The 27,568-nt window shown below is 30.9% G+C and overlaps 3 protein-coding genes and 1 long non-coding RNA gene across 4 annotated transcripts; 2 read left to right on the plus strand and 2 right to left on the minus strand.

Annotated features, from left to right (window-relative positions):
* Nucleotides 1-2,346: 2,346 nt before the first annotated feature.
* Nucleotides 2,347-3,461, minus strand: LOC114179835 (protein PLANT CADMIUM RESISTANCE 2-like). The gene is made up of 4 exons (XM_028066304.1): nt 3,220-3,461; nt 3,069-3,140; nt 2,785-2,997; nt 2,347-2,639 (listed from the first exon to the last, which is right to left on the minus strand). The coding sequence occupies exons 1-4, from the start codon at nt 3,362-3,364 to the stop codon at nt 2,557-2,559; spliced, it is 513 nt and encodes a 170-aa protein (XP_027922105.1). The 5' UTR covers nt 3,365-3,461; the 3' UTR covers nt 2,347-2,556.
* Nucleotides 3,462-6,660: 3,199 nt separating this feature from the next.
* Nucleotides 6,661-10,059, plus strand: LOC114177384 (DNA-directed RNA polymerase III subunit RPC4-like). The gene is made up of 11 exons (XM_028062703.1): nt 6,661-6,679; nt 6,810-6,868; nt 6,987-7,042; nt 7,123-7,186; nt 7,268-7,307; nt 8,275-8,385; nt 8,497-8,528; nt 8,659-8,719; nt 8,993-9,084; nt 9,172-9,408; nt 9,677-10,059. Exons 2-11 carry the CDS (start codon nt 6,833-6,835, stop codon nt 9,821-9,823), a joined length of 876 nt encoding a protein of 291 aa, XP_027918504.1. The 5' UTR covers nt 6,661-6,679; nt 6,810-6,832; the 3' UTR covers nt 9,824-10,059.
* A 10,386-nt stretch (nt 10,060-20,445) lies between these two features.
* Nucleotides 20,446-21,631, minus strand: LOC114175950 (protein PLANT CADMIUM RESISTANCE 2-like). The gene is made up of 4 exons (XM_028060808.1): nt 21,305-21,631; nt 21,137-21,208; nt 20,815-21,027; nt 20,446-20,720 (listed from the first exon to the last, which is right to left on the minus strand). The coding sequence occupies exons 1-4, from the start codon at nt 21,489-21,491 to the stop codon at nt 20,632-20,634; spliced, it is 561 nt and encodes a 186-aa protein (XP_027916609.1). The 5' UTR covers nt 21,492-21,631; the 3' UTR covers nt 20,446-20,631.
* An 860-nt stretch (nt 21,632-22,491) lies between these two features.
* LOC114175429 lies at nt 22,492-24,561 on the plus strand. The gene is made up of 3 exons (XR_003602846.1): nt 22,492-22,739; nt 22,849-22,919; nt 24,277-24,561. It is a non-coding gene; the product is annotated as an uncharacterized LOC114175429 (long non-coding RNA).
* The last annotated feature ends 3,007 nt before the right edge of the window (nt 24,562-27,568 follow it).

Below are 27,568 nucleotides of genomic sequence, written 5' to 3' on the forward strand. Positions count from 1 at the left end.
GAGAAACTTTAACTTTAGTTAAGAGGATGTTTAATAATTTCTTAACACGTGTTTATTTATTAGACATACATACATTCTCAAGCTACATCATTAAATAACATTGGTAAAAGAACAGCATAAGCTTTCTTCATTCCACCTTAAAATTGCAGAAAAACCCAACCCGCGATCTTGGAAATAACTCGCAAGAAATTCTCGATACACGCTCTCACAATTAAAGGACCAATTTGATCTTTAACGAGTTTTGGAATTTGAAATCTTTATTAATGTAACAACTATAATTATAGTTCTTTAAAACCATTTACTGGTCATTTTATTCATCATTGCGCAATGGGACCAAATAAAGCAATAACCATTCAAATAAAACAAGTTCAGGAGAAAATATATACGTTTGTGATCTAAAAATCGGTCCTTATTGTTGCTTTGATTTGATTGTTCCTTCATTATGAATTAATCTTGAGTATGTGGAGTCCACGCATAGTCTCATTATGTAACCATTAACCAGTGATTCGATATAACATGTTTAACAGATAATAAATTTTTTGATAAATTTTAGAAAGTGAATTTTTAAGTTTAATTTAATTTTATAAAATTGGTTTGTAAAATAAACTTACTAATATATTATGAATTTGTCTTATTTCTGATTAATGTAAAACTTTTAACTATATTCTTACGAAAATATATTCTTTTCAAAGTTAATCATCAATACTGTGCAAACCAAAGAGCAAATACACAAAATATGGTTCATACCAATGGCCATGTCAAATCCACCACAAGGCACACGGTTCACAAATGAACCAAGCAATCCCAACATGGACTCCTTCAACATTTTGTCGTCTCATCTTGGAATAGTTCAAAACACATAACCTTTTCACATGTTTATACTATAAACAGGAACACAGTTAAGGCAGCTGAACAATGTTTTGGTGAATAAAAGACCGAGAGAATGTCAATGTTTTGTTTTGGTCATCTCATGTGGACGGACGAGGTAAGAGAAAAGAAAAAGAAAAATTGACATTGGAAAGAACGAAAAGACAGGCATAGTCGTGTTTTGTTACTAACAGCCAAAAGACACAAATTACATTATCATAATTTATCTATTTCAAACCGTTGCCTTGACAAACTCACACTATTGCATCAAGTAAAAAATTATTAAAAAAAAATTCTAAACCTATCTAAATAAGAAAAGTATGACAAGTTCTCTATAACATAAATTATATATAAGAACAATTTAAATAACATATAAGTTTTTACAAAGTACAATTATCCTGTATGTACTTTTTGCATTTTATAAACATCTCTTTGTGAGCAAACCATCTTTAAGTATTCATATGATTGTATATTCTTTTTTGCAAATTTTCATAAGTTGAAAATCCCTTAAATGTTTCGGTAGTCAAGACTGTTCATGATCCTAAACATCTTTGTAAAAGTTTCAAGTAAAATGTCAAATCTATAGTACAAGAAGACAAATTTTTATAAATAAAACTTAAGTGTGTTTGTTCATTGAATCAATGTATGTGTTTAGTATCATCGAAAAAAAAAGATAAAATTTACAAGTTGAAGTAATAAAACTAGTACTAATTTAATTTTTCCTTTATCACTTATAACATTTTTACATTTAAGATCCTATTTCATGGAGACAACCCATTTTTTTTTTAAGGGGGAATTATATATTTTTTATTAAATATGTTGAAACAGAAAAAATATCCCGTGGGCCAAATTGTCCTCATACCCACAACCACAGCCCACAGCCCACATCCCACATCCTACGTCCCACATCCAGTGTATTTTGATCTATTATTTTTATTTTACAATAATTATATTTATATATTCATTTTCTCTTTATATTTCATTCTATTTTCTTCTAATCTTTCTCGTCTTTTATTATTATTTTTTTCTCTTTATCACTATATTTATCAAGCTTCTTATTTTTGTGTTTAAAAATTAAAAAATAATAATTTTCACAGCTGAGCATAAAGACACTGTATTGGCGCGGAGAATTAAGTTGTGTAATATATGTTGTTGCTGGATGATCATTGTTTAACTTTGAAACTTTCGACAAAAATCACACTTTTTTCAAAATGAAATTTATAGCGTACAAAGGTGACAATGTGTTTGGAATTTAAAATTTTAGGTCAACTTTCCTATTATTATACCTTCTATTAAACAACTCCCTATAGTGGGTAATCTTTGCTATATTTTTTTATTTTTAATTAATATTTTAAAAAAAGTTTAATTATGTGCCTGTGCCAAACCATCAATGTTTAACTTGTTAACTGTAGCCACCACTTCACGGATTGATCACTGAATCAAACTCTTACGTTGAAAATATCTTAATATATATAAATATAAAAATGAAGATAAAGGCTTCACACAACTCTGGGAAAGTCTACACACATTGTAATACCATATCCATGGAAAACATGAACATCAACAACAGAAATATACATTCTTAATCATAACTTATCTAAAAAGAACAGATAATAATACATTCTTAATCATTAGTGATCTTGATAAGATCTGACGCAGGTATCCATGCATTGTGCGTATAGTTATTTCTCAACGAGTCATAGGTTGAACTGCTGGAGCAGTTGGTACCTTGCTTACACCATGGTTCCCTCGCTCAACATTTCCCTCCCACCCTAATCGTCATTTTCAAATGAAAATACATTAGTTCATCATCTGCATATATATATTTTTAAATCAAATCTATGTAGTTTAAACCAAAGATTATGCATATTAAATTATTCAGAGTCCGGCATAATAAAGAATGAATTTGGTTGGTACCAATGGTCATGTCAAATCCACGGTTTTGAAGTTCACGATATTCTTGGCACAAGGCACAGGTTTCACAGCAGCAATGAACAAAGAAATCCCAACATGGAGCCTCCTTCAACATGTATTGTCTTCTCATCTTGCTGCGGTAGAAGCATGAGTATACGCAACCACAACCAAGTAAACAAGAAACCAGTGCATACAATGCCCCACTAGCACCACATGCTGCATATCATAAATCAAACCATTATCACTTTCCCTTTCAAAATCATCATCGCAAATAAATACTTTCTTACACGTTGATCCCTTGTCAACAATCTCTGCAATCTGACCAAACGTGATGCATGGACACAAGCACGTTATGCAGCCTTAAACAAAAGAACATCAAAGAAATTAGTAGTATAAATGTATCTGATTTCGACCAACTTTTATGTAAAAGGAGCTTACAGTTTTTGAAGTTGGAGAAGCAATCACAGAGGCCGGTGGACCATTCAACCTTGGCCGGGGCTTTGGGGTTGTAAGCCGCCGGAAAACCGGTGGCAGCGGCCTCGTTGTACGGTGGTTGTGCATCTTGTGAGGTTGGTAGAGACATAACTGTTACAGAAAAAGACAAAGAAGCTTCCAAGGGATAAGAATATGGTGGTGAGAAGCGGTGTGAACCAACAATTTATAGTAGAGTTGAGGAACAATGTTCACTTTTTTTTTTTTGCTTCACTCGCCAATCATTTTCATTTCACCCATAGATATAACCTAAACGAGGTTTTGTCTTTTTAATCTCAATATTTCTGCATGCGAAATTGCGCTTTTACCCAAACTCTGAATAAAATATTACAAAATAAAAAGGACGAGGCAAAATGAAACAAAACGACTGCATAATTTTTTTATATAACTATTGCATATGATTTTTTTTTAAAAAAACTTGAGTTTTTATTTTTAAAACTTGAAGTTACGTCTTCTAAATAGCTTTAGTTATTTCATTTTCTTATTTCTTTTTTATATTTTAAAATTATTTAAAAATATCATCCCATATCATAAAAAAAATTATTAAAATTTAATTATCAAAATATCATTATTTTATTACATGACTCTTAAACTCATATTCGGTACCTAAACCCTGAAAACATACATAGTAATAAAATATAAAGTCATTTAAAAATATTGGGCTCCACGAATAGTTTGGGATATAATATTTTGAGCTTAAGGAAGAATATACAATGGAATTAATATTTCAAATACTGTCCAATTTTCCAATAAATTCGTGTGTTAAAATCATACCCAAGTACTTATGTTGTTATTTTTTCAAGAAAATTTTACGGCAATAAAATAAAATTACCATACAACTAATTATATATCGAGATAACATAAGAGTGTTCCTAAGTGTGGGATTAGATTGAGACTCGTTCAACAAATATTCAACTTTATCTATAAGAATGTATAAATGAAAATTTCACCGTTTGCTATAAAGAAATTATTTTTTCTATTTTATTTTTAATAATATTTTTTAATTTATCAAAATGAGGTATCTTATATAGATCATATATTGTTATAGATAACAAAGTCATGAAAATAAAATAATATATATATATATATATATATAATTTAATATATTCAAAATTAAAAAATAATATAAACTTTAAATTATTAAAATAAAATAGCGTAATAAGAACTTATACGATGTGACAACGCCTATATGTTTTACTAGTTAAAATAATTTGGATTAGTTTGAAAATAAGTTATTTTCTTACCAAATTTAAATTGAACCAACCTGAATAATATTGGAGTAAGTCAATAAATACCAACAAATTATTATTTAAAAATGTTATATTTTATTTCGGGATACATTTATATATATATATATATATATATATATATATATATATATATATATATAAATAAACAAAACTCACATAAAAAAACTAATCTAGAGTGGAGAAAAAAAATAACATAGTAAAGGAATTAATGTTTAGATAATACAATTGAATAAAAAAAGAAAGAAAAACAATAATGTTTAGTATGTTAATTTTAGTCAATATTATTTTTATTAAAATATAAATAGTAATTTAATTTTTATAAGATCATGTTGGTGAGAGTGGTTTAGGCTGAATTCGGCTGTTAAACCCTAAAACCTAGGAATCGATATGATAAAAAATATAGTTGATTAAAATCAATTATATTTAATCGATAATGTAAGTGTTGAACAAAATAACAAAAAAGAAGTGTTTGCAATTGTGTTTGTTAATTGTTATTAATGGTTCAAAGTTTGGGAGCGGAGCCATCTAGAAATTAACGATTTCGGCGTAGTTTGGAAAAAGGGACCGAAATGGAAAGGTAAGGACGAAAATAAGAACTAAACTTACGTCTTTCAACTTTTCTATATTTATTCAATACTTAATAAAACACTAAGACTTTTATTTTTTTATTTAATTATTTTTAAATTATTTTATATTTAAAATTAAAAAAAAAATTATTGGTGTTGAATTGGAATTAAAAAATGGACATGCATCGTTATCCTAAAAAAAAGACCCTGCAAATTTACCTCACCGTCAAAAAAAATAAAAATGAAAAATTAAGACCAATTTATATGCAAGTTAAAAATAATTTCTAAAGGTTAATTTATGTATAAATAAATTTTAGTTTATATAAAATTGTACGGTATGATTAAACGACTGAAAATACTGAGTGGTGTATAATCTCGAGTGATCGGTCACTACAACAATTTTATTTGATTTTAATATGAATATTTGGTAAATAAAATACTTAGAATAATTTGAAACATTTATTGAAACTTACCTAAGTTAACTTTTTGGTTATAGTTTCTAATTTTTTATATTTATTATCTACATAATTTTCTATAAGAACTATTTTTTAGCTAGCTTATCTTTTTTCCTTTCAGTTGATGAAAAGGGGTTTCTGAACTAACAATTATTACAGCATTCAGTAAGATGAGTGATTATTGAATGAGATAATGAATATTGAAAACTTTAAGACAAAAAAAAGTTTTCTTACATGTGATATTTTAGGCTTTTGATTTCTATTATATGTTTGATATTATAAGTAGAAGAACTAAATTTAGATGACTTAATAACAGACATATATTCATGTCTATTACATTTATAGTATAGATAAATTTGTGTTTGTTGCAGAAAACATAAATTTGTGATATTTTTTTTATATATTTTAAATTAAAATATACATTTTTCAAAAGTATTAGAAATAAATATATAAGATGAAAACATATAACAAAAATTTTAAGAAATTTTTAAATATGTATATTTCAAATAAATTGTAAAATATACAAAATTAAATAAAAAAATATTAAGAAAAAAAAGTATATGATACTTTTAAATTTCAAATCCCATAGTAATTTATAATTACTAATTAAACCTTATATTTTATATGATAAATAAAATTACATAAAGTAAAAATAATTTATATTTATATTTGTACAAATTATAAGAGATGATAATAAAAAATAGAAGACACATGCGTTAACAATATTTAAAAAAATTACTAATTCTAATAATTATTTGTTGATTTTAGTCTACAATTTTATTGGTCTGGTAATCTCATGAAGATAACAAATAAATTTCATTCTAAGCCAGAATTAAATATTTCCTCTAACCCCAAAAACAAAGAAATTCTATAAAAAAAAATGAAAAAAAAAACAAAAAAACTCTGTTTCTGGGCTTTAGATTCATATGAACCTAACTTTGGTAGGTTTTTCAAGTAGTGGCGGATCCTGCCGCTCATTACTTCCTATTCATCTATTTCTTTTTCACAACTTCCTATTGCTTTCACACACACTGTTTCCTCTCTTCATCAAACAAAACCATACACGTATGTGTCTCTGTTCTCAAAATCTCACAATAATATACTCTGCTGCCGTTAACCAACTTTGCCACGTTCTGTTAATATTTTCTTCTTACAATGTTTTTTTCATTCGATAATCGGATTCCATGGCGCACAAAAAAACTCGTTTCCTTCTCTCTGTTTCATGGTTTATGAATCACTCATTCACTTTTTGTTTTCTTTCTCAGGTTCGGATCAGCATTGCACTCTAATGGATTCAGAGCCTTCTCCGCAAGTCAAACGGAAGGTTCGCTTTTAATTTCTTCAATACATATATTATTATTATTAATATTTGCAATGCAACAAGTTTTTTACATCACAAAGTAAAATGATTTAATCTGCTGTTGTTGTTGTTGGCATTTCAGCATAAATTTGCACCACGAGCACCACCGCGTCTTGTTCCAAAGAAAGAAGTTAAAACGTATGGATTGTTTTGTTTGATTATAGTTTGTGGTGTAGTGCAGTTTGATAATGCTACTCTTATTTGTTCTGCTTAATTAGCGAAGTAGTTGAGGATGCTCAGGCTGATGCGAACCAGGCTAAGGATCTGCTGCGGCGTTTCAATGTATATGTGACTTTAATTTGATTGGTATCTCTTAATTATTTTGCTTTCTATGATTTTATTTATCCCTCGTATGTTGTGTAGGAGAGTGCTATGAAGGCAAGGAACAAGGTTGAGAAAAAAGGTTTGCTATGTTACTGAAGTTCTCTTATTTGATTATATTTGTCTTTTATATCTTCAGCATTGGTTTTCTGATCCTGTTGTGTGTTCTTTTCGTTATTGGAAATAAATCATGAAAATAGATGTTACCTTTCATAATAAATCCTGAAAATGAACGTGCACACAAATGTGTTTGAAGTTTACATGACTGTTAAATAGAGAAGCATGATGAAGAAATTGTTTTAAGAATATTAGGATGGGTAACCTGTGATGTCGAATATTTAGATTGCCAAACCTAGGGATACTGGGAGATATTCAATATCACGGTTTGGTACACTGAACGGGTTGTCATTACTTTTTTGAAGTTTGTTTTTCTAGATTTTAAAAGTAGTAATGTATATGACTAAGTCTGTTACTCGGCTAGTTTATTCTGATATTTTAGGAGATTTGTTAGCATCTTTAGTTCATGTATCATGATTGTAACAAGTGTGTAGCCTCAATTTTTTCATTCCAATGTTTACCATACAACAGATGTCAATTTTTTGTTATCAAACACTCTCTGTTGCTCACTCTCACATCTGTAATACTCTTAAGTTCAAATCCTTAATCATAGGTCGTATGTTGTGTGCACCTACTGTTATTCTCTTTCATTATTATTACTAATGGCAAAGAAAATTACTACAAATAACTTCTCTGACACCAATGGAAATTTTTACTGAGAATATGTTTCATACCTTGCCGAATTGCTGGAGAATCAACGAGTTAGCATTTACTCTCTAAAATGTTTGTTCCCTTCCCACGGATGTGTGCAAGTTCCTCGGACTTCATTGATTGAATTGTTGTTGAAGTAGCGTAATTTGGATACTTGTGTGTAGTCTGTCTATGTAGAGATCTTATAATGAAGCTTGTCATGACTCCCTTTTCACCTAGGCAAGTGTAACATCATGTTTTATTTTTTCTAAACTGGCACTGTTCATATTTATGGTGTGCAGTGTCAGCTTCACAAATTGCTTTTGGTTATGGTGGTGAATCAACTTTGAAATCATATGGTATTGCCAGGGGTGGGAGAAGTGTCAACATCAATCAGAATTCAGCATCTAGTGGTATGCTACCATTAATACACTTTCATTTAATAGATTTCTACACGATGCTGTGCTCTTTGCTGCACGATCCTTCCTCCTATTAACAGTATTCTCGTGATGCTTTAATTGCAGTGGTGGCAGAGAAAGAATACACAGAACCATGGGTAAGTATTCTGAATAAAACGAATATGTTCTCTAGTTCATGCACTGTTTTATCTTCTTTTAATCATTATTCGATGTAATTGTTCATGCTTATTTTTGTTCTGAAGTATTGGTTGTTGGATTATGCTATAGGACTATTACAGTAATTATCCAGTAACTCTTCCTTTGAGGAGGCCATATTCTGGAAATCCAGGTATAATTCAAGAACCATCTTGCAAAAAAAGAAAGGGAGAAAAATAATGAAGTAAAATTGATGGAAAATTGACTAATTTCAGCTAGTTTAGTAACAAAATCTGTTTTTCTCGTTTTCGGAATTAACACTTTTAGTTACTAAGTTGGTCACCTTTTTCTCCTGACTGGAGTTAAGAACTTATTTCATTGGTATTTTGAAAGTAGTACACACTAGATATTCTCCAAACATCTAATTGGTTACTGGCTTTAACATAACATTTTTTTTTTCTGATAGAGCTTCTTGATGAGGAGGAATTTGGGGAGGCTGCAGAGTCCAGAACATACGATGAAGATGCATCAAATTCAGCAATGGAGTTAGGCCTTTTGGTAGGTAAACTGAAGTTTGAGATATTGAATTGATGAATTAAATTTCCTTTAATCATTATAATAATGTTTTGAACAAATTGTTGGTAGGAGGAAAACCTAGAGGCAAATATGTTCTTGGTTAAATTGCCTCCAAAATTGCCTATGGTTATACAATCAACTACTGATGGAGGCAAAGAAGTTAATCCAAAATCTAAACCTCCTGGAGGTTCAAAAAAAGTGGAGAAGTTTTGTGAGTTGAAAGACTTGCCATCTGGCTTCATGGGTAAAATGCTGGTATACAAAAGCGGTAAAATCAAGCTCAAGCTTGGCAATACCCTTTATGATGTAAGTATGTTGCATTCACGTAGTGTTATTTTATCATTTTTTTAAAATACTCAATATAGTATTATCAGCAAAATAAAATGTAAACATCTTCAAAAAGTCATATTGCAAAAATGGTATTGTTATCTTCTGTGAGGTACAAAATCAACTTTACTATATTACTTTTTGGATATTTATCCAACTCACCCTTCTGTATGTTTAATGAGTAGTACAAGGTTGGTTTCTCTATGAGCTAAATTTGTCTACCTTTCTGATTTAAAAACTGTTGCAGGTTTCTTCGGGTATGAATTGTGCCTTTTCCCAAGATGTGGTTGCTATCAATACGGCTGAAAAAAATGTGTGCACCATTGGGGAGATAAGCAAACATGTTACGGTAACCCCGGATATAGATGACATACTTGACAATTTGTCTTATTAGTGATAAATTCAAATCATCTTTGTTTTCAGATAGTTTACATTTTACCAAAAAAGGATAGTTTACATTTACAAAAAAAGGATAGTTTACATTTTTACGTATAGTTATGAATTTGTTGAAATGATGTCATAAACAGTGGACTGAGAATAAATAAGAAAAAAGAGCACGCAATTTTCTTTCTGTCTTGAAACGGAATCATATATGATTCACAGAACTTAATGCAGGAAAGGAATTCCCAGGTTCAGTAGGTAGCACAGTTATTGAATTAAAGTTATTTCTTTGAATCATTAGTATTGTTAATGGTTTCTTATTTCTAGAACAATGAAACATAAACATTAATGTCTTTTTTCTTCTTATAATAAGGCATCCATTTTTGTTTTGTATGAAAGGCTAGTGGGTGATTTTAAACTCTTTTGGTTGAGGATGAAAACATGAGATTGAAGGAAATAAAATTAGAATCAGAGATCAGATTCGAAAACCTCAAATGTTTTGAATTTTACTTTTTTGTATATCAATTCTCATTATATCCATCTGTTCATATTATTTATTTCATACATTTATTTTCATTTTTAAATTAACAAATTCTTACATTTCAAACTTGACTTTAATTTAGCGAATGATAAAATGTAAATTATAATTGTTACATATAAATAATTTTGTTTTGTATTTTATATTTCTAATAAAATGGCTTCCTCGTATAACTTTACTTTTTATTTAGATCAAAATGCATTGTAACGAGAACATTTCAAAATAAGTATTTATGTTTTGAAAAACAGATTTTCTTTTTTTTAACATAAAATCACATTTAATATCTACTTTTCAATTTATATGGAAACAGTAGGTTGAAAAAAAAAAGGGAATCAGGGATTAATGATTTTTTTTGACTGATTTTATACTTTTTAAATATAAAAGTAAAATAAAATACGATTACCTTTTAATTAAAAGTAAAAATATTTTCTGTTCTTTTTTAAATCAAACGGATTTTTAGTTTGTTTAATTGGGAAAAAATGAAAGAAAAAAATAAAATACGTGTATTGTGTGGCTTTGTGTCCTTTTATTGTTACTTGTACAGAAATCAGATCTTTAAATACATAGGAAATTTGGCCTAAAGTGTAGTCCACATACCCTATCAGTTACTATCTATTTATAATAAGATAGTGTATTATGGAAAGAATGACTAATAGGTTAGATGGTGTGGCGTAAGTCACTAACTTAATTATACATCTTGTTCTAAAATGTAACATTTTTAGGAGTGTAATTTCTGAAGAAACATCAAACATTCAATTAGCAAAATCCGAAATTCTTAGTATGTGAGTTATAATTTAAAGATCCGTTTGACTATTTCATTACTAATTGACCCGAAATTGGATCAGTTAATGTCAATCTTCTTCCTAGTTTCTTTGGTCTAAACCCTACTTGCTAATTCCTTCAAGAGACAATTAAGGCTACACACATTCTTTATATCATTATTCTGGAAACAATAAATTCAGTAAGCTTCCTTCAAATTCACGTGTGCTGGTATTGGCATAAGAATACCTAAGTTTTCTTAAGTCAAACTATTTGGTATTATCATTCTCCAAACTTTAAAAGTAACGGTGATTATGATAACCACCACTATTGTCATCACTGTCATCTGTGCCCACCAAGGAAAATGGTTTTTCTCGTTGAAATCCGGGGGGGCCTGAATTGGAAATCCGGCTGCCTGAATTGGAATGGCCTCAGAGACAGGGGAGGCGACGAGGGCAACACCGGTGATGAGGTGGTCATGACAGGATAGAAAATGGAAAACTGGCACAAGTAATAAGAAAAATAGTACAGAAAGAAAGAGAGAAATTATGAATTCAGAGACAATAGAATATTAGAAAGAAGGTTCGACATCCTCAAAACAATAATCCTTAACTTTATATCCTCAAAAAGACCCAAATTGTAAATCCTGAATTTACACGAAATAATTAGTAAACCAACCAAAAAAGTAAAAAAATAATTCTAAGGTAAAATGCTGGTATACAAAAGCGGTAAAATCAAGCTCAAGCTTGGCAATACCCTTTATGATGTAAGTATGTTGCATTCACGTAGTGTTATTTTATCATTTTTTTAAATACTCAATATACCAATTTATTATCCAACAAAATAAAATGTAAACATCTTCAAAAAGTCATATTGCAAGAATGGTATTGTTATCTTCTGTGACATACAAAATCAACTTTACTGTATTACTTTCTGGATATTTATCCAACTCACCCTTCTGTATGTTAAATGAGTAGTACAAGGTTGGTTTCTCTATGAGCTAAATTTGTCTACCTTTCTGATTTAAAAACTGTTGCAGGTTTCTTCGGGTATGAATTGTGCCTTTTCCCAAGATGTGGTTGCTATCAATACGGCTGAAAAAAAATGTGTGCACCATTGGGGAGATAAGCAAACATGTTACGGTAACCCCGGATATAGATGGCATACTTGACAATTTGTCTGATTTGTGACAAATTCAAATCATTTTTGTTTTCAGATAGTTTACATTTAAAAAAAAAAGGATAGTTTACATTTTTACATATAGTTAGTTATGAATTTGTTGAAATGATGTGAACTGAGAAGAAATAAGAAAAATGAGCATGATATTTTCTTTCTGTCTTGAAATGGGATTATTAAGGCTGGACATAATTTACTGAACTACACTATACTGTTAAAAGTTGCAGTGAACTGAAAACTAGTACGTCTAAATTGAACTGACTGAATTAAAAAATAGTTCAAACAAATTGAACTGCACTACAATATGAATTGAACTGTTTTCTGAACTGTACGATTTTTGAACTAAATTGCACGATTTTTTTAACTTAACTGCTCAAATTTTGAACCAAACAACACTATTTTTAAACCAAACTATACTATTTTTGAACTAAACTGCACTATTTTTTAATCGAACAATAATGTATTTAAATTGAATTGTATTAATTTTGAATCAAATTATATTATTTTTTAATTAAATTACACTAATTTTGAACCAAATTATACTACTTTTAAATTAAATTATAGTATTTTGAACCAAAGTTTGAAAGTGCTTAAGAAACTAATTTTACAACTTTATTTCTTTTTTCTTTTAAACATGTTTTAATACTCATCTTGTTAGTTGCAAACATATTATAAAATACAAGTGATGAATTTAAATATAGAAGCAAAATATATAATGTTACTTTTTTGTATATCAATTTTCATTATATCCATCTTTTCATATTATTTATTTCATACGTTATTTTCATTTTTAAATTAATAAATTCTTACATTTCAAACTTGACTTTAATTTAGCGTATCATAAAATGTAAATTATAATTGTTACATATAAATAATTTTTTTTCGTATTTTAAATTTCTAATAAAATGGCTTCCTCGTATACTTTTACTTTTTATTTAGATAAAAATGCATTGTAACGAGAACATTCCAGAATAAGTATTTGTGTTTTGAAAAGCGGATTTTTCTTTTTTTAACATCAAATCACATTTAATATCTTAAATTTATATGGAAACAGTAGATTGAAAAAAAAAAGAGAGAATCAGGGATTAATGTTTTTTTTTACTGATTTTATACTTTTTAAAAATAAAAATACAATAAAATACGATTACCTTTTAATTAAAAGTAAAAATATATATATTTTTTTAAATCAAACGCTCCTTTATATTATACTATGTGTGATTGGAAAAGAAAAGGTAGAAAAAAAAAGAAAATAAGATGATTTTTAGTTTGTTTAATTGGAAAAAAATGAAAGAAAAAAAGAAGAAAAACGTGTATTGTGTGGCTCTGTGCTCTTTTATTGTTACTTGTACAGAAATCAGATCTTTAAATACATTGGAAATTTGGCCTAAAGTGTAGTCCACATACCCTAGCAGTTACTATCTATTTATAATAAGATAGTGTTTTATAGAAAGAATTACTAATAGGTTAGATGGTGTGGTGTAAGTCACTAAGTTAATTATACATTTTTTTCTAAAATGTAACATTTTTAGGAGTGTAATTTCTTGAAGAAACATCAAACATTCAATAAGCAAAATCCAAAATTCTTAGTATGTCAGTTATAATTTTAAAGATCCCTTAGACTATTTCATTACTAATTGACCCCAAATTGGATCAGTTAATGTCAATCTTCTTCCTAGTTTCTTTGGTCTGAACCCTACTTGCTAATTCCTTCAAGAGACAATTAAGGCTACACACAATCTTTATATCATTATTCTGGAAACAATAAACTCAGTAAGCTTCTTTCAAATTCACGTGTGCTGGTATTGGCATAAGAATACTTACTTTTTCTAGAGTCAAATTATTTATCTTTATGAACTTTAATACATTTTTATTTATCTTATAATAAGATCATTATGTGTCTTCGTAGCTTACACTGTTATGTTATTTTGTTTTGTATCCTACCTATATATTCCTTAGCTTTCTTTTCTGTACGTGCTTCTAAACATTTTTTTTTTTACATACAAGTTTCCTTTCTCTTTCTCATCTCTGCGGACTTTTCTTTTACCAGTTTACTCTATCTTCTCTCTTTCTTCCGCATGGATCATGAAATCATATGATCTTACATTTCTTTTTGCTGAAGTCCTCATTAGGTCATGCAAATTCTCATACTCTATATCTTTTAATTTAATATTCAAATCTCTTATATTATGGGATCATAAAAAACTGTACCTTACATTTTAGCCAGATAAATTATTGTAAATATTTTACATATTAATACAAATACAGCTTAAGTAATCGCTTACCATGTTCAATATCAACTTTGAGTTATCATTACTTGGGTAACCACTATTATATATATATATATATATATATATATATATATATATTAGGGTGTTATAATTTTTTATCTATTAAAGGAATGACAACTGCACAGATTTGCACGAAAATGTAATAATGTTTAAATTAACACCCTACTCAAGTTGGTGCATGAATATCACACATTTCCAATTTGAATAAAGACTCGTTAAACACTCTGTTTGACACTCGTTTAGTGAGAACATCAATCAACTGAAATTCTGATCTAAGACTTGACTAGATAGTTTTCATCTTCTCATGCTTCATATTCATCAAATTAACTGTTTTCTGGTGCAACCTTTGTTCTAAAGATGTAACCCCAAAGTTTTTTGCCTTTGATCTTGTTCTATGCGTTCAACGACCACTCAACATAGTTGGTGTCGTTAAGTCGTTCAAGGGTGAGTGCTTCGTGCATATGGGTAGCAGCGGAAGTCCCAAAATCATGTTTCTCTGATTGATTTTTATCGAAAGGAGTCATCAGAAATATTCAAATAAAGAAGAACTGCTTCCTATATTATAGAGGATGTTGGTGTTTGACTCTGATACCATATAAAAGGATTTAAAGAATAATTATGATATATTATTTCAAAGATATGTGTGTGTGTATATATATATATATATATATATATATATATATATATATATATATATATATATACACACACAAGGGTGTTATAATTCATCATCTATTAAATGAATGACAACTGCACAGATTTGCTCACAGAAGTAATAATGCCTAAATTACAACTAACACAATATTTGATTACATAATATTTACTAACAGAATATTTGACATATTTTAACATGAACAACTAGTTTTTTAATTTTTGAAGTACCACAAAAACACGTATAAATGCTTCCTTAGTTTCTAAAACATTGAACATCAATACACATAAAAGATATATAATAATATATTATATAGTAACTACTATATAATAATTGTTTATAAACCATTATACTTCATCATCCGACATGAAAATAGAACGGAGAAGAGGAAGAAGAAGATTCCTCCTTAATAAACTCCTCCACTTCCAGCTCTTCAAGGAATTCCAATGTTGGTGTTGGGGTCGGTGTCGATGCTGGTGTCGGAGAAAGATTTGGTATCATCATTCGTCAAACTTTAAAAGCAACAGTGACGATGATAACCACCACAATCACTGCTATTGTCATCTGTTTCCACCAAAGAAAATTGTAATTCTTGTTGAAATTCGGCTGCTTGAATTGAAAACTCTACATATCCATCCAATCAGAATAACAATTAAAGTAAGTTATTCTTTTATCCTTTTCTAGAACACAAATTGTTTTGTTGTGTGCATGAGAGTTTACCAAACTGCAACTCAATATCTTCCTCTGTTTGGTTTTCTCTATGTGTGTGATCCTAGTGTAGATTTAGATAATTGATCTGAAATTCTTTTATGTAGATAGAGTTGAAGATATGAGTAGGGGAGGGGAGAACCTTGTGCTTTATGAGTTCAAAATCAAAGTTAGCGAAGCTAGCATTTTGTATAAAATTGTTTTGTGCTGTGATTTAAATTATATGGTTCTTAAAGTTACATTGTTGTGCTTATTAGGTATGAGGATTGAGCATTTGCTTAAATTGTGGATGATAAATATATGGTTGCATTGAAAGATAAAATTTGTGAATTGTTTGTTTTTTTTTTTTTTAATGTTGAGATTGTGGTTTTTCTAAACTGCAATACTGAAAGATTTTTGTTCAAATGAGATCAATTGGTGATTTAGTAGAGGAACTGTTGAAGCATTTAGATAAATTAATTTAAGCATCATAGTGTAGAAAAGGGCGTTCTATGGATAGTGAGCTAGGAACCACCATCAGGTGCTGTTTGGGATCTTAAAGTCAGTGTGACCTTTGGAGTTGTTGGCGTTGAGCGCAACGATGCTACCAGCAGGCGCTACGCTATTTGGTTGCATTGATTATATTGCTTTTATACGAGTTTTACTTTAATAACAAATGAATTCTAAATCAAAATTAAAGGTATGAATGTTAAGTATGATGAAATTATTCTATGTATTGGAATCTTTTCTTTTGTTTGATTATGTGGATTTGAGTAAGAGAAATAAATCTCCAAAGTGGAGATGCTAATGTATCATTGATATGTAGAATGTATAAATGGAATGGCTCATGATAAAGCAATTTTGACTCGACTAAGTATTGGAGTAACATATAGAAAAATATTTAGAGTAAGAGTTATCATTATGTGTATTTTTTACCTTTATGGTAAAATTTGTATTTAAATGATTCATCCTACTATACAGATTAGTTTGAGATATGACTATGCAATGACGTGGTAAAAAGGGGTCCTGAAAAAATAAGAATGAGTATAATATATGTATAATCTTATAGTGTAATCAATACATTAACTTCTCTTAAAGTCTTGTTTATTGTACGATGTATTTGAAAAAAATGTAAAAGTGTCATGTGAGATTTGATGACACTTGAATTATTACTTGTTAAATGAAATATAATATGAATACATCAGTATATTTTTGATATTTTATTATGATCATAATTTAATATATATATATATATATATATATATATATATATATATATATATATATATATATATTATCAATGTTAATTTCATTCCGTTTAGAATCTTACGAATCAATCTGTGTTTAAAGTATTTTATAGAAGCTTTAACTTTACATCTCTTTAAATTTTTTTTTAATTCTGTAAATTCTATACTTCTTTTTTTATCTTTACCATTAAGAAACAAAATTTCTACACAATTTTTTTAAATTTTATTCTTTTAATAATTCAAATGCTGAAAAAAAAAATACTTATATGATAAAAAATATTTATAATAAAATTATAAAAGTATTTATTTTTGTAAATTCTTTTATAAAAATTACATTAGTAATATTTTTATTTTAATAATTATTATAATACCTTTTTTTCTGTAACAAGATAAAAGTGAACAGCCTTATTAGTAATACTTAAGTTTGAATCTAATTTTTTATTTATTCGCCATCTAATTTTAATTTCTTTAAAAAAATATTATATATTTGATCCTCGTCGTTTCAAACTAGTCATTTTTTCTGTTTTCTTTTATTTCAGTAAAAAAAAGTTATACCATGACACCCATGTTGTAGAAAAGTGTGAACAAGTCCTTTAAAATAATTAACTAACGAATTGTTCGTCAGAAAATTATCAAGTTCAATTACACAAGCAATATAAGAATAAAATTTAATTATGTTGGCTAATTTTCATAATGGAGTGTTCTAAATGATAAAAATTTAACAAACTTACTGTTGTGGGCTGGACCTGCAGTGAAATTGGGCTGGATGAGGACGATCAGATTTTTAAGCCCGTGTTAAATCATATTATTTTACAATGTCTTTAATTAGCCTCTTTTTATTTACACTCCCTCTTTTGCCAGACACATTTCTTTTCTACTTTATTAATAAAATTACATATTGATCTATTTTTTTCCACTTAGCTTTTTTAACTTTTATCTAATTTCATATTTACTATTTACCTTGCAATACTGCTATTTGGTAGAAGGATGGATTCTGGATAAAAAAAAAAATCCATATATTGTTCTTTGTTTTATGCTTAATGAATTGCCATGATAGTGATAGAGTTTATAGCATTCAACACAATCTAAGAAGAATTGGAGTTAGAAAGATAATTACAGCTCATTAAAAGATCACCTGAGAAGAGTATTTATGAATTTTATATTCTTTTCATATTTCATTATATGTATCCTTTTGTTGAACTTGATCTCAATATTTATATTTTGTCTACATAATATATTATATTTATATTATTTAGACAAAATATAAATATTTTGTTGATTATATTAATATTTACGAGTAACCATCATTTCATATTTTTTATTAAAAAAATCATAAATTATAAGTACATTCTCTTGAACATTTAAATACAGTCAAAATTTTGTTTTTCATTTCTAACTTTTTTTGAAAAAATTATTTAATTGTAGAAAAAGCTTAGTTCCAAAATGAATTCGAAAAGATAACTCTGCATAATTCTTCTACTAAATCTCTAATATGAATTTGAGAAAGGAGAATGTCCAAGAGGACTTGTTATAATTAGAAGAACAAGAAAATGTCATTCAAAATAAAATACTATCAAATAATTACATTCAAGATCAGGAACTCAAAAGTTTGAGAGCTTAATCAAATAATTTGAAAATTAGGTGTTAATAACTTTACAAATGACTGATGATTGTGATTTGATAATAAATAAATATGTTATTATCTAATTGATGTATCAATTGATATATATTGTTATTTTATAAAAAATTGAGGTAAATTAATATGGACTATGATCTTTTGATAATTTTTCTTTGGATTAAATATGTTTTTGTTTCTTTAAGTTTCAGCAAAATTTGAAATTAGTCCCTCATCCAAAATTTTGACCAATTTAGTCCTTCACCTTTAAAAATGCGTGAATTTAGTCCTTTTAACCAAATTTTGTTAAGTTTATCTGACGTTTCAAGCGCATTTCATGATAGTATTTGAATTATTTACACAGTTTGACACATTTTTGCTTCAATGTTAACTCAAATATTATCATGAGATGCGTTTAAAATGTCAAATAAACTTCATAAAATTTGGTAAGAATGACTAAATACACGTATTTCTAAAGATGAATGACTAAATTTGTATAAAGTTTCGAAGAGAGACTAATTCCAAAATTCACTAAAACTTGAGGGACCAAAAACATATTTAACCCTTTTTCTTTTAACAAAGTTTGACAAAGTTTATTTTTAACACACACAAATCATTTTTCTTCTCTTTTCAAGTCATATCAAACCTTTATTTCACCCATTAAAATATTGTCATGTGTACTTTATCAAAAGTTTGTTAATAAAACTTTGTCAAAACATAATTTTCCAATTAATATTTATTTAAAAAAACTAATATTTAAGTTTTGAGAATCATAGTCTTAGTGGGCAGAGCGTGGGTTTGAATAGAAAAAATAGGATTGTGAGTGTGAATATGAATGAATGAATGATATAAAGCAATAATAAGGGGACCGTTTTGGTGTCAACTATATCATTAAATGCAAGACAACGATGCTGGATAAGTGCCAGCTATTCCATTGCAACTTGTTTTTTACTTCCAACATCATTAATAACAACGTTACCAGCGGAGAAAACGATGGCTATAACATTACACCAGTTTCCAAGAAAGAATGAACCAAATTTAAGTTTTGAAGGTCTTGCTTTGGTTGCTAGAGAAAAAGGTTACGTTTGGGGAACTAAATTGAGAAAAGCTTGGTAAAGAAATGAAAACAAACTCTTTAAGGAAGAAGGGACATAGAAATGAGGATGAATGAAAAGTTAGTCAAGTTTGGCAAGTTTGAACACAATAGGGTCCTCATTTAAAATCAAAAGATGAAGCAAAGATATTGTACTGAAGACTGAGTCAAACCACAAATCGATTTAATACATCCTAGAACACGGCCACAAACAGTACTACAATATTCAGAACATTGCATTTGATTTAGTAACTGAATACAGAGAGTCACTCTTAGATATTAATTACAATATTTAATTAGTGGGATAATATACACTTTTGTTCAGATATATCAGATTGTATATTAGTTTGGTACTCGTTTTTTAAAATATATCAATTTAGTTTCAGTTTAAAAAAAATGTCTTAATGAGATATCTTTCATACAAAAATTATTAAAACCGTTAACTTAATTCATGATTTTTACTACTAAATTTTGATATAAATATTAATACTTAATTTTATAAGTCATTCTAAATATCAATATAGTTAACGATGTTAATAATTTTTTTACTAAAAATGACTTTATTAAGATATTTTTTCAAAAGTTAAAACTCAATTGACATATTTTTAAAAACGAATACCAAACTAACAATCTAAATAAAAAATGGATATCATCCAACTAATTAAGCCTAACTATTGATACGAAAATAGGGAAAAAGGAATACCGAGTGTAAAAACATTATTCTTCATGTATAACATACTAGGATGAACATATATAGATCCTGACTTCAACGGTTCATGCTCTGTTCCACTGGTGGAGCTGTTACAGCAGCCATGGCTACTCCCCGACTTCGTTGCTCTACATTTCCATGCCACCCTAACCAAACCAAGTTTCAACCAAAACAAATTAAACAAAACAGAAAATTAATTTTGTGAAGAAGAAGAAGCCACAAAACAGAGAAGGTAGATACCAATAATCATGTCAAAGCCACGGTTTTCAAGCTCACGATATTCCTGACAGAGAGCGCAGGGCTCGCAGCAGCAATGAATCAAACAATCCGTACAGCCATTGCCCTTTAAACCATGCTGTCTTCTCATCTTGGATCGGTAGAAGCATGAGTACACGCAAGCACAACATGTCACACAACAAACAAGCGTATACAGAGCCCCACTCGCACCACACGCTACAACAAATCACAACAAATCACAACAAAACACAAACATCGTATCATACAACACCAGGACATAGATTGTATCGAACTTAATTGCTCTGAGATGCAAACAGTTTCTTACATGAGGATCCCCTGTCAACGATTTCCGCAATCCGTCCAAAGGTGATACATGGACACCACCACGTTATGCAACCTGAAACAAATGATTTTTACCATACCATAAATTTCACAAACCAATCCAATTGCAACAAATCAGTGACATATAATAGCAGAAGGTTGTCGGATTTACAGTTTCCAAAATCGGAAAAGCAGTCACAGAGACCGGTGGACCATTCAACGATGGGTTTGGGCTGAGGAGGTGCCGGTGGAGCGTAGGAAGAGGTGTCGTTGGTGGTGTAGGTTGTCGAAGTGCTGTAGCTACTAACGGGGAAACCGGTTGCCGTTGGCTTCATTGGATCTGAGCCTCCGCCATACATAATGCTGCAGCAGAAGATTAACTTAACACTCGTGTTCTGCTTCTGGCTTTTGGATGATCAAGGACCAGATATTATAGACTTGGATCGATCGATTCCTTTGGATAAATTCAATGGTGAGTTTTTTAATATAATCCAAAGTTTGGGTCTGAGGTTGGATAAGCGCGTGCAATCACTTTTTCACTTCCATCATTGTTTAATAACAACGAACATGATGGTTACATTTTACCACGTGGGACTGACATAAGAAAATACTAAGCATTGTTTGGTTTGACCAATTCCATCTTCAAAAGTTTTATGCAGACGCAGTCCACACTACCGTATTTTCCAGGAAATTTACTTTGCAGGTGGACTCCTCTAATTTTTTAAACTGAACTAGAAATAATTAAAATTTATTTGAAGAGAGATTTATAGTATTCCTTGAACCAGTAAAAGTATTTGCAAATTCGATTGTCAACTATCAGCGTAAAAAAATAAAAAAACTAGTACCTATTTGAACTTTCTAACGTGTCTATATGTTTAAAAATCTGAGCTATATTTTGTGTCAAAACTTGATAGTTATTATATATACTGAAACATTATTGAAAAAATAAAAAACAAGACTTTTGCGTTTGTGATAATTTATTTTGTCAGGGTCAATGTCAACGTTAAGTGGACCAAACATCTTGGTTTGAGAGTGGGGTTTGGGTAAGAAAACTTGCAGGGCAAAATATTATATTTTATAATTAGCATGTAAAATATCAAATATGTTAAAGAAATAAAAAGATAATGGAAAGGAGAGAAATTGAAGAAGGATGAAAAGGTCATAAAATTTGGCTGGTTTGTGGAAAATAAGATTGGGTTTGAGAAGATAAAATTGACGCGGCATGTCCTAAATCAATCGATTAGCACTTTCAGCATGACTATGCTATGGACACGGCAATTCAATATTTTAGCAATTCAAGTAACAATATATCTTTCTGAACTAAGGGCTGATATTTTCTCATCCTTTAATTAAAAAACAACCACATCATATGTAAGGCCCCATTTTTTCTGAGGCCCCATTTTTCCTGCCTCAGAGGTTAGTGGGCTGCCTCTAAGTGGGCCTAAGGGTTAGCCCAATGTATATAAGCTCTGCTATGTTGCCCTAATCCCACCTCACATTCACTCTTTCAGAAACCAGCCGCCATCCCTCACTACCTCTCACGAAAAGCTCTGCTAGGGTTTACCCTAAGGTCCCCCTCCTTCAAGCTCAAACTCAGTCCTACTCACGTAAGTCGTCCCTTGACTCATGCTTCTGTTTTCATGGTCTATGTTTGCTGTTATTGTTAGGGTTTAGTAATAACCCGCCTCCTTTCTTCTGTTTCATCGTCCGTTCCAGCTGCTGACCACCCTAAGGACAGTTTGGTCTCCTGTGTGCGTGCCGGAGCGTTCCGCTAACTTGATTTCCAGGTACGGGAAGTTAGGGTTCTAGTTTTGAGTCTTTTTAGAAATGTTTCTGTGTTGGTTGTTGATTGCATAGTTGGATATGTCGTTTTGATGCGCGAAAATACTTTGCATGTGTTGTTTGGTCGGAAAACATGGCTGTTGCAGTGAAGAACAGTGGCGAGACCTGTTAATCTCGCCCAAGCGAGTCAATCTCGCCTAAGCGAGATGAAACAGGGAGCTCGCCTAGGGTTATTGCACGAAAGGTCGCCTGGGCGACCTGCTCGAAGTTTTGAGCGAGGGAACACCTCGCCCAGGCGAGAGGGGTCTCGCCTAAGCGAGATCCCGTGATGTTCCCTGAGTGCTCCATCGAACCCTCGCCTAGGTGAAGGGAAGGCTCGCCTGAGCGAGCACGTCTCGCCTGAGCGAGATTCCCCAGCCTGAGCGAGGGATTGGGCGAGGCAGTGCGCCGTTTGGGTGTTCGTTCATCCTTGGATGATTGTTTTTGGTTTGGGCGTGAATTGTATGATGAGAAACATGTATATAATGGAGTGTGGTGCATGCTTGGCATGAATTACGAATTTTGTATGACGGGTTTGGTATGAAACCTCACATGTGAAATAAATGAGTGGTTTGGAACTAAAGGAACTTGGTATTAATGTGAGACGAGGCCCTAGACTCATTGGGGTGGTGATGATCAGAGGTATGGATTTGAGATGTGATTGATATGAGGATTAAACTTCAAGGGTTGATATGGAGTTGTAAAATATAATTTAATATTCTCTTATTGCTGATTTATGAATGTTGGTCCGTGTCAGCGTGTAATTCCTTGGGGTCTCCAGGTGAGACCTCCAGGGTCGCGCTTCAGTGGTCGGGACGTAATTCCATGGCCCTGCTAGTGGGTGTTCATGGTGGTGCCCCATCTGTATAACTAGGTAAGGATTCAAGGTAAGGTTGCATCCTGACGCTCCGAGGAGCCAGTTAGTCTCACTTAGAGCGGACTGACTCTTGTGGTGGGAGTAGCAGGAGGCCTGAAACTCATTAAGGGCTAACCTTGTGGTGGGAGAGATTTTGATTCATCGTAACAATGGTAACACATAGCTCAGGATCGAGCAGCTCAGGGTCGAGCAGGGGTATCCACCACAAGTGCAAGCATCCGCCGAATCCGACCAAGTTATACGTATCCGGATGAGTCGAGTCGAGTCGTAGTGTATTGAATGAAGAGTCATAACATGTTTGGTTGATATGTGGATGAGATGATGAAAATATATTTGATTGCATGTTGAATATGTTGTTGGCTCTAGCTTACCAGTTTTGTTGTATGGTTGTGATGTATGTGGCTGTTCTTTCTTGCGATGATCATCAACTTGGTTGATGGGAGCAGATGGGCGAGGCTCTCGTGGTCAACCAGGGAATGACGACTCCGCTACTTAGCCATCTGGGCTAGATCTCGAACGTCTTTCTTTCATGTTTCTTTAGGGCTATGGCCCCTGTATTCGTGGTTATTAGATTGTAAACTTTTAGTTAAACAGCTATCCTGCTTTTGTTGGCATCGTGGTGTGCCTAGCTAGTTTTGTAGGGGTGAGGTTGAGAACCCCAGGACTACGCTGCTATACTTTATCGCGTGACGTTCTTTTAATTTCGTTTAATAATTAAATGGGACGTTACATCATAGCTCTAAAACATTAATATTTTAATTGAATCTTTTTTATTATTTTTAGTGTAAAACATTAAATATACTATCGGTAAATTTAGTGGGTCAGTGTCAAACTACTTTCATTATTCTGAAATATAAAGTTGTTTTTTCTGAATTTTTAACATAATTTTACTATTTAAACTTCAATAGACTTTGTGAACTCATCCACTCCTTTTAGTTGTGACCTGTCCTGAACGCATTAAATGAGACATAAATAAGACTTTTGGCAGGTTCATACTCTCTGAAAAATATTTTCTTCCTCTTTTTTTTTTTAAAGAAAATACAGTTTTTTATATTTTAAGTTTAGTTTATTTCACTCAAATCATGTTGTCCAATAGAGGATTATCATAAACGAAATAAATAGATAAAAATATTTTACTCGTAATGATAATATAATAAAGTATTTAAGTTGTATTATTTATATTGTTATTTTAAAATATTTATTTGATCGGAAATTATAAAATTATAATTTAATTTAAAGATAAAACCTTTATTGGTCCAACATGAAAAATAATAAAATCGATCCTTATAACGATATTTTATATTATACAAAAGATAATTAATCGAGTACTTAGTACGTATTACTGCACAAAGGCATTTTCTTCATTACTATTTTTTTGGTTTAATTATTTTTTTTCCTATTTTTATCCAAAAGTGTCAAATTAGTCTTTCAGAATATTTGTATAAGTTTCAATTTGATCTTGATTTTTAAAAAATTAAAAAAAAAAAGTCATTTTTGTTAATTTTTTTGAAGTTAGTCAATGATTTTTTTATATTAAAATTGGTACTATGATTATGTTAATTATATCAATAAAGCAAATTATCATTATTAATCACTTCAATTTTGATAAAAAAAATCTTTGATCCATTTTAAGAAATTGAATGAAAAGGACCACATTACATCAATTTTTCAAAGATCGAAATTAATTTGAAACTTAGAAAAATTGAAAGACAAATTTGACACTCTTGAACAAAAATAAGAACCAAAAGAGTAATTAAACCAAACTTTGTTCATAGTGTATAAATTGTAAAATTAAATATGACTCAAATTATTAATGCTTATAAATTAAATTTCAATTATTAGTTATAATTAACTAATTTAAAATATAAAAATAATAATTACATTAATTTTTTTAAATGAAATATTAATTAATTAAATAAATTTTAACAAATGTTCCTAATGTATATATTAAAATAAATTTTTTAATGAGTTAGCTTGCCATCTAATTAACCTATATTTTCACAAAAACAGGTAGAATTATCAACCTATCTTGCCTTCATTTTTTAAGGAGTCAATAATGGATTGAACAAAATGGATGAGACTCACTTATTTTGTCATCCTAAACATGCTTATGAATATATTATTTCGTAAATTATTTTAAATGATTACTAATTATATATATATATATATATATATATATATATATATATATATATATATATATATATATATATACTTAAATTCGTTATAACAACTTTTTTTTCTTTTAATATGTTTTAACATTCTCAAATACAACTTTGTTTATTCTTATGTCCTGAAAAATACTTTATAAAATATGACGGAAAAAAATTAGAAAATATATTTTGCAATGTAAAAAAATGTGTTTAAAATTCTAGGGTTTTGAGAAAACCAAAATATATTCGAGTATGTAAGAAGTAAATTTTTATATTCTAGGAAGTAACTTTTGATATATGTTTTTTTAGCAACTGTTTTTTGAACCATGAAATTAAAAGAGTGTCTTAAAAAGTTGTAGTGTATGAGAGAGCACAAGTGCAAGTCCAATATGAAAGTTTTGTAAAAATAAGGTGTTTTCAAAAAGAAAACAATGATAAAATGTTATTTTAAATAAAAGAATTAAGTAAATGTTTTGTCGGAAAAAATGAAGTGCAAATAGTAGTAGCCCAAATGTTATTGGTGCTTCCAGACGAACATTTTTGGGCTTGCAAAGCACAATAGCTCTGCACTTAGAAGTGTCAATTTGGCCCCTAGTCTATAGCTCAGTCTTGGCCCACTTTTCATAAAGCCTCCTTTTAGGGGGCTCCCAAATGAGGGGGCCAAAAACAAGCCCCAGTCTCCAAAGCCCCCTCTCTAGTGGGTTAGGGCTATGGCTAATGTGGGTTAGTCCCCTAAATAATACTACATTAAGCCAGAGTCAAAGATTAAGTTGAGCGATCCGAACGGGCCTGATGACCCGGACGGGCTCGACGACCCGGACGAGCCCAATGACCAGGATGGGCCCGATGACAAGGACACACCCGACGATCAAGATGAGCCCGACGACCAGGATGGGTCTACACCCCGGACATGCCAGACAACACGGACGACCCGAAAACCCGGACAGGCCAGATGACCAAGATGGGCCCGACGACCAGGACGGGCCTGACAACCCGGACATGCCAGACAACACGAATGGGCCTGACGACCCAAACGGGCCCAAAAACCAATACAGGCCAGTGGAGCCAGAGGAGTCAGATGGGCCCTACGACCCAGACGAGCCCAACGATCTGAACGGGTCGACGACCTGAACTGGCCCAACGATTCAAACAGACCCAACGACCCGAACGGGCTTGACGACTCGTATGGACCCGACGATCCAAATGGGCCCGACGACCCGAACGGGTCCGATGACATGTACGAACCCGACCACCCGAACGGGCCCGACGAGCCAAACGGGCCCGACGATCCGAATGGGCCCGACGACCCAGACGTGCCAAACGACCCGAACGGGCCCGACGAACCAGACGAGCCCGATGACCCAAACGGGCCCGATGAACCAGACGGGCCCGATGACCCATACGTGCCAGATGACCCGAACGAGCCCGACGACCCGAACGAGTCGGACGACCTGAACGAGCATGACGACCCGAACACGCTCGACACTTCGGATGCGCCGGACGACCGGTTTGGGTCATCGGGCCCGTTCGAGTCGTTGGACATGTCTGGATCATCGGGCCTGTCTGGGTCTTGGGGCCCGTCCGG

Source organism: Vigna unguiculata, chromosome 3 (assembly GCF_004118075.2).
Source record: "Vigna unguiculata cultivar IT97K-499-35 chromosome 3, ASM411807v1, whole genome shotgun sequence".
NCBI classification, from domain to species: domain Eukaryota; kingdom Viridiplantae; phylum Streptophyta; class Magnoliopsida; order Fabales; family Fabaceae; genus Vigna; species Vigna unguiculata.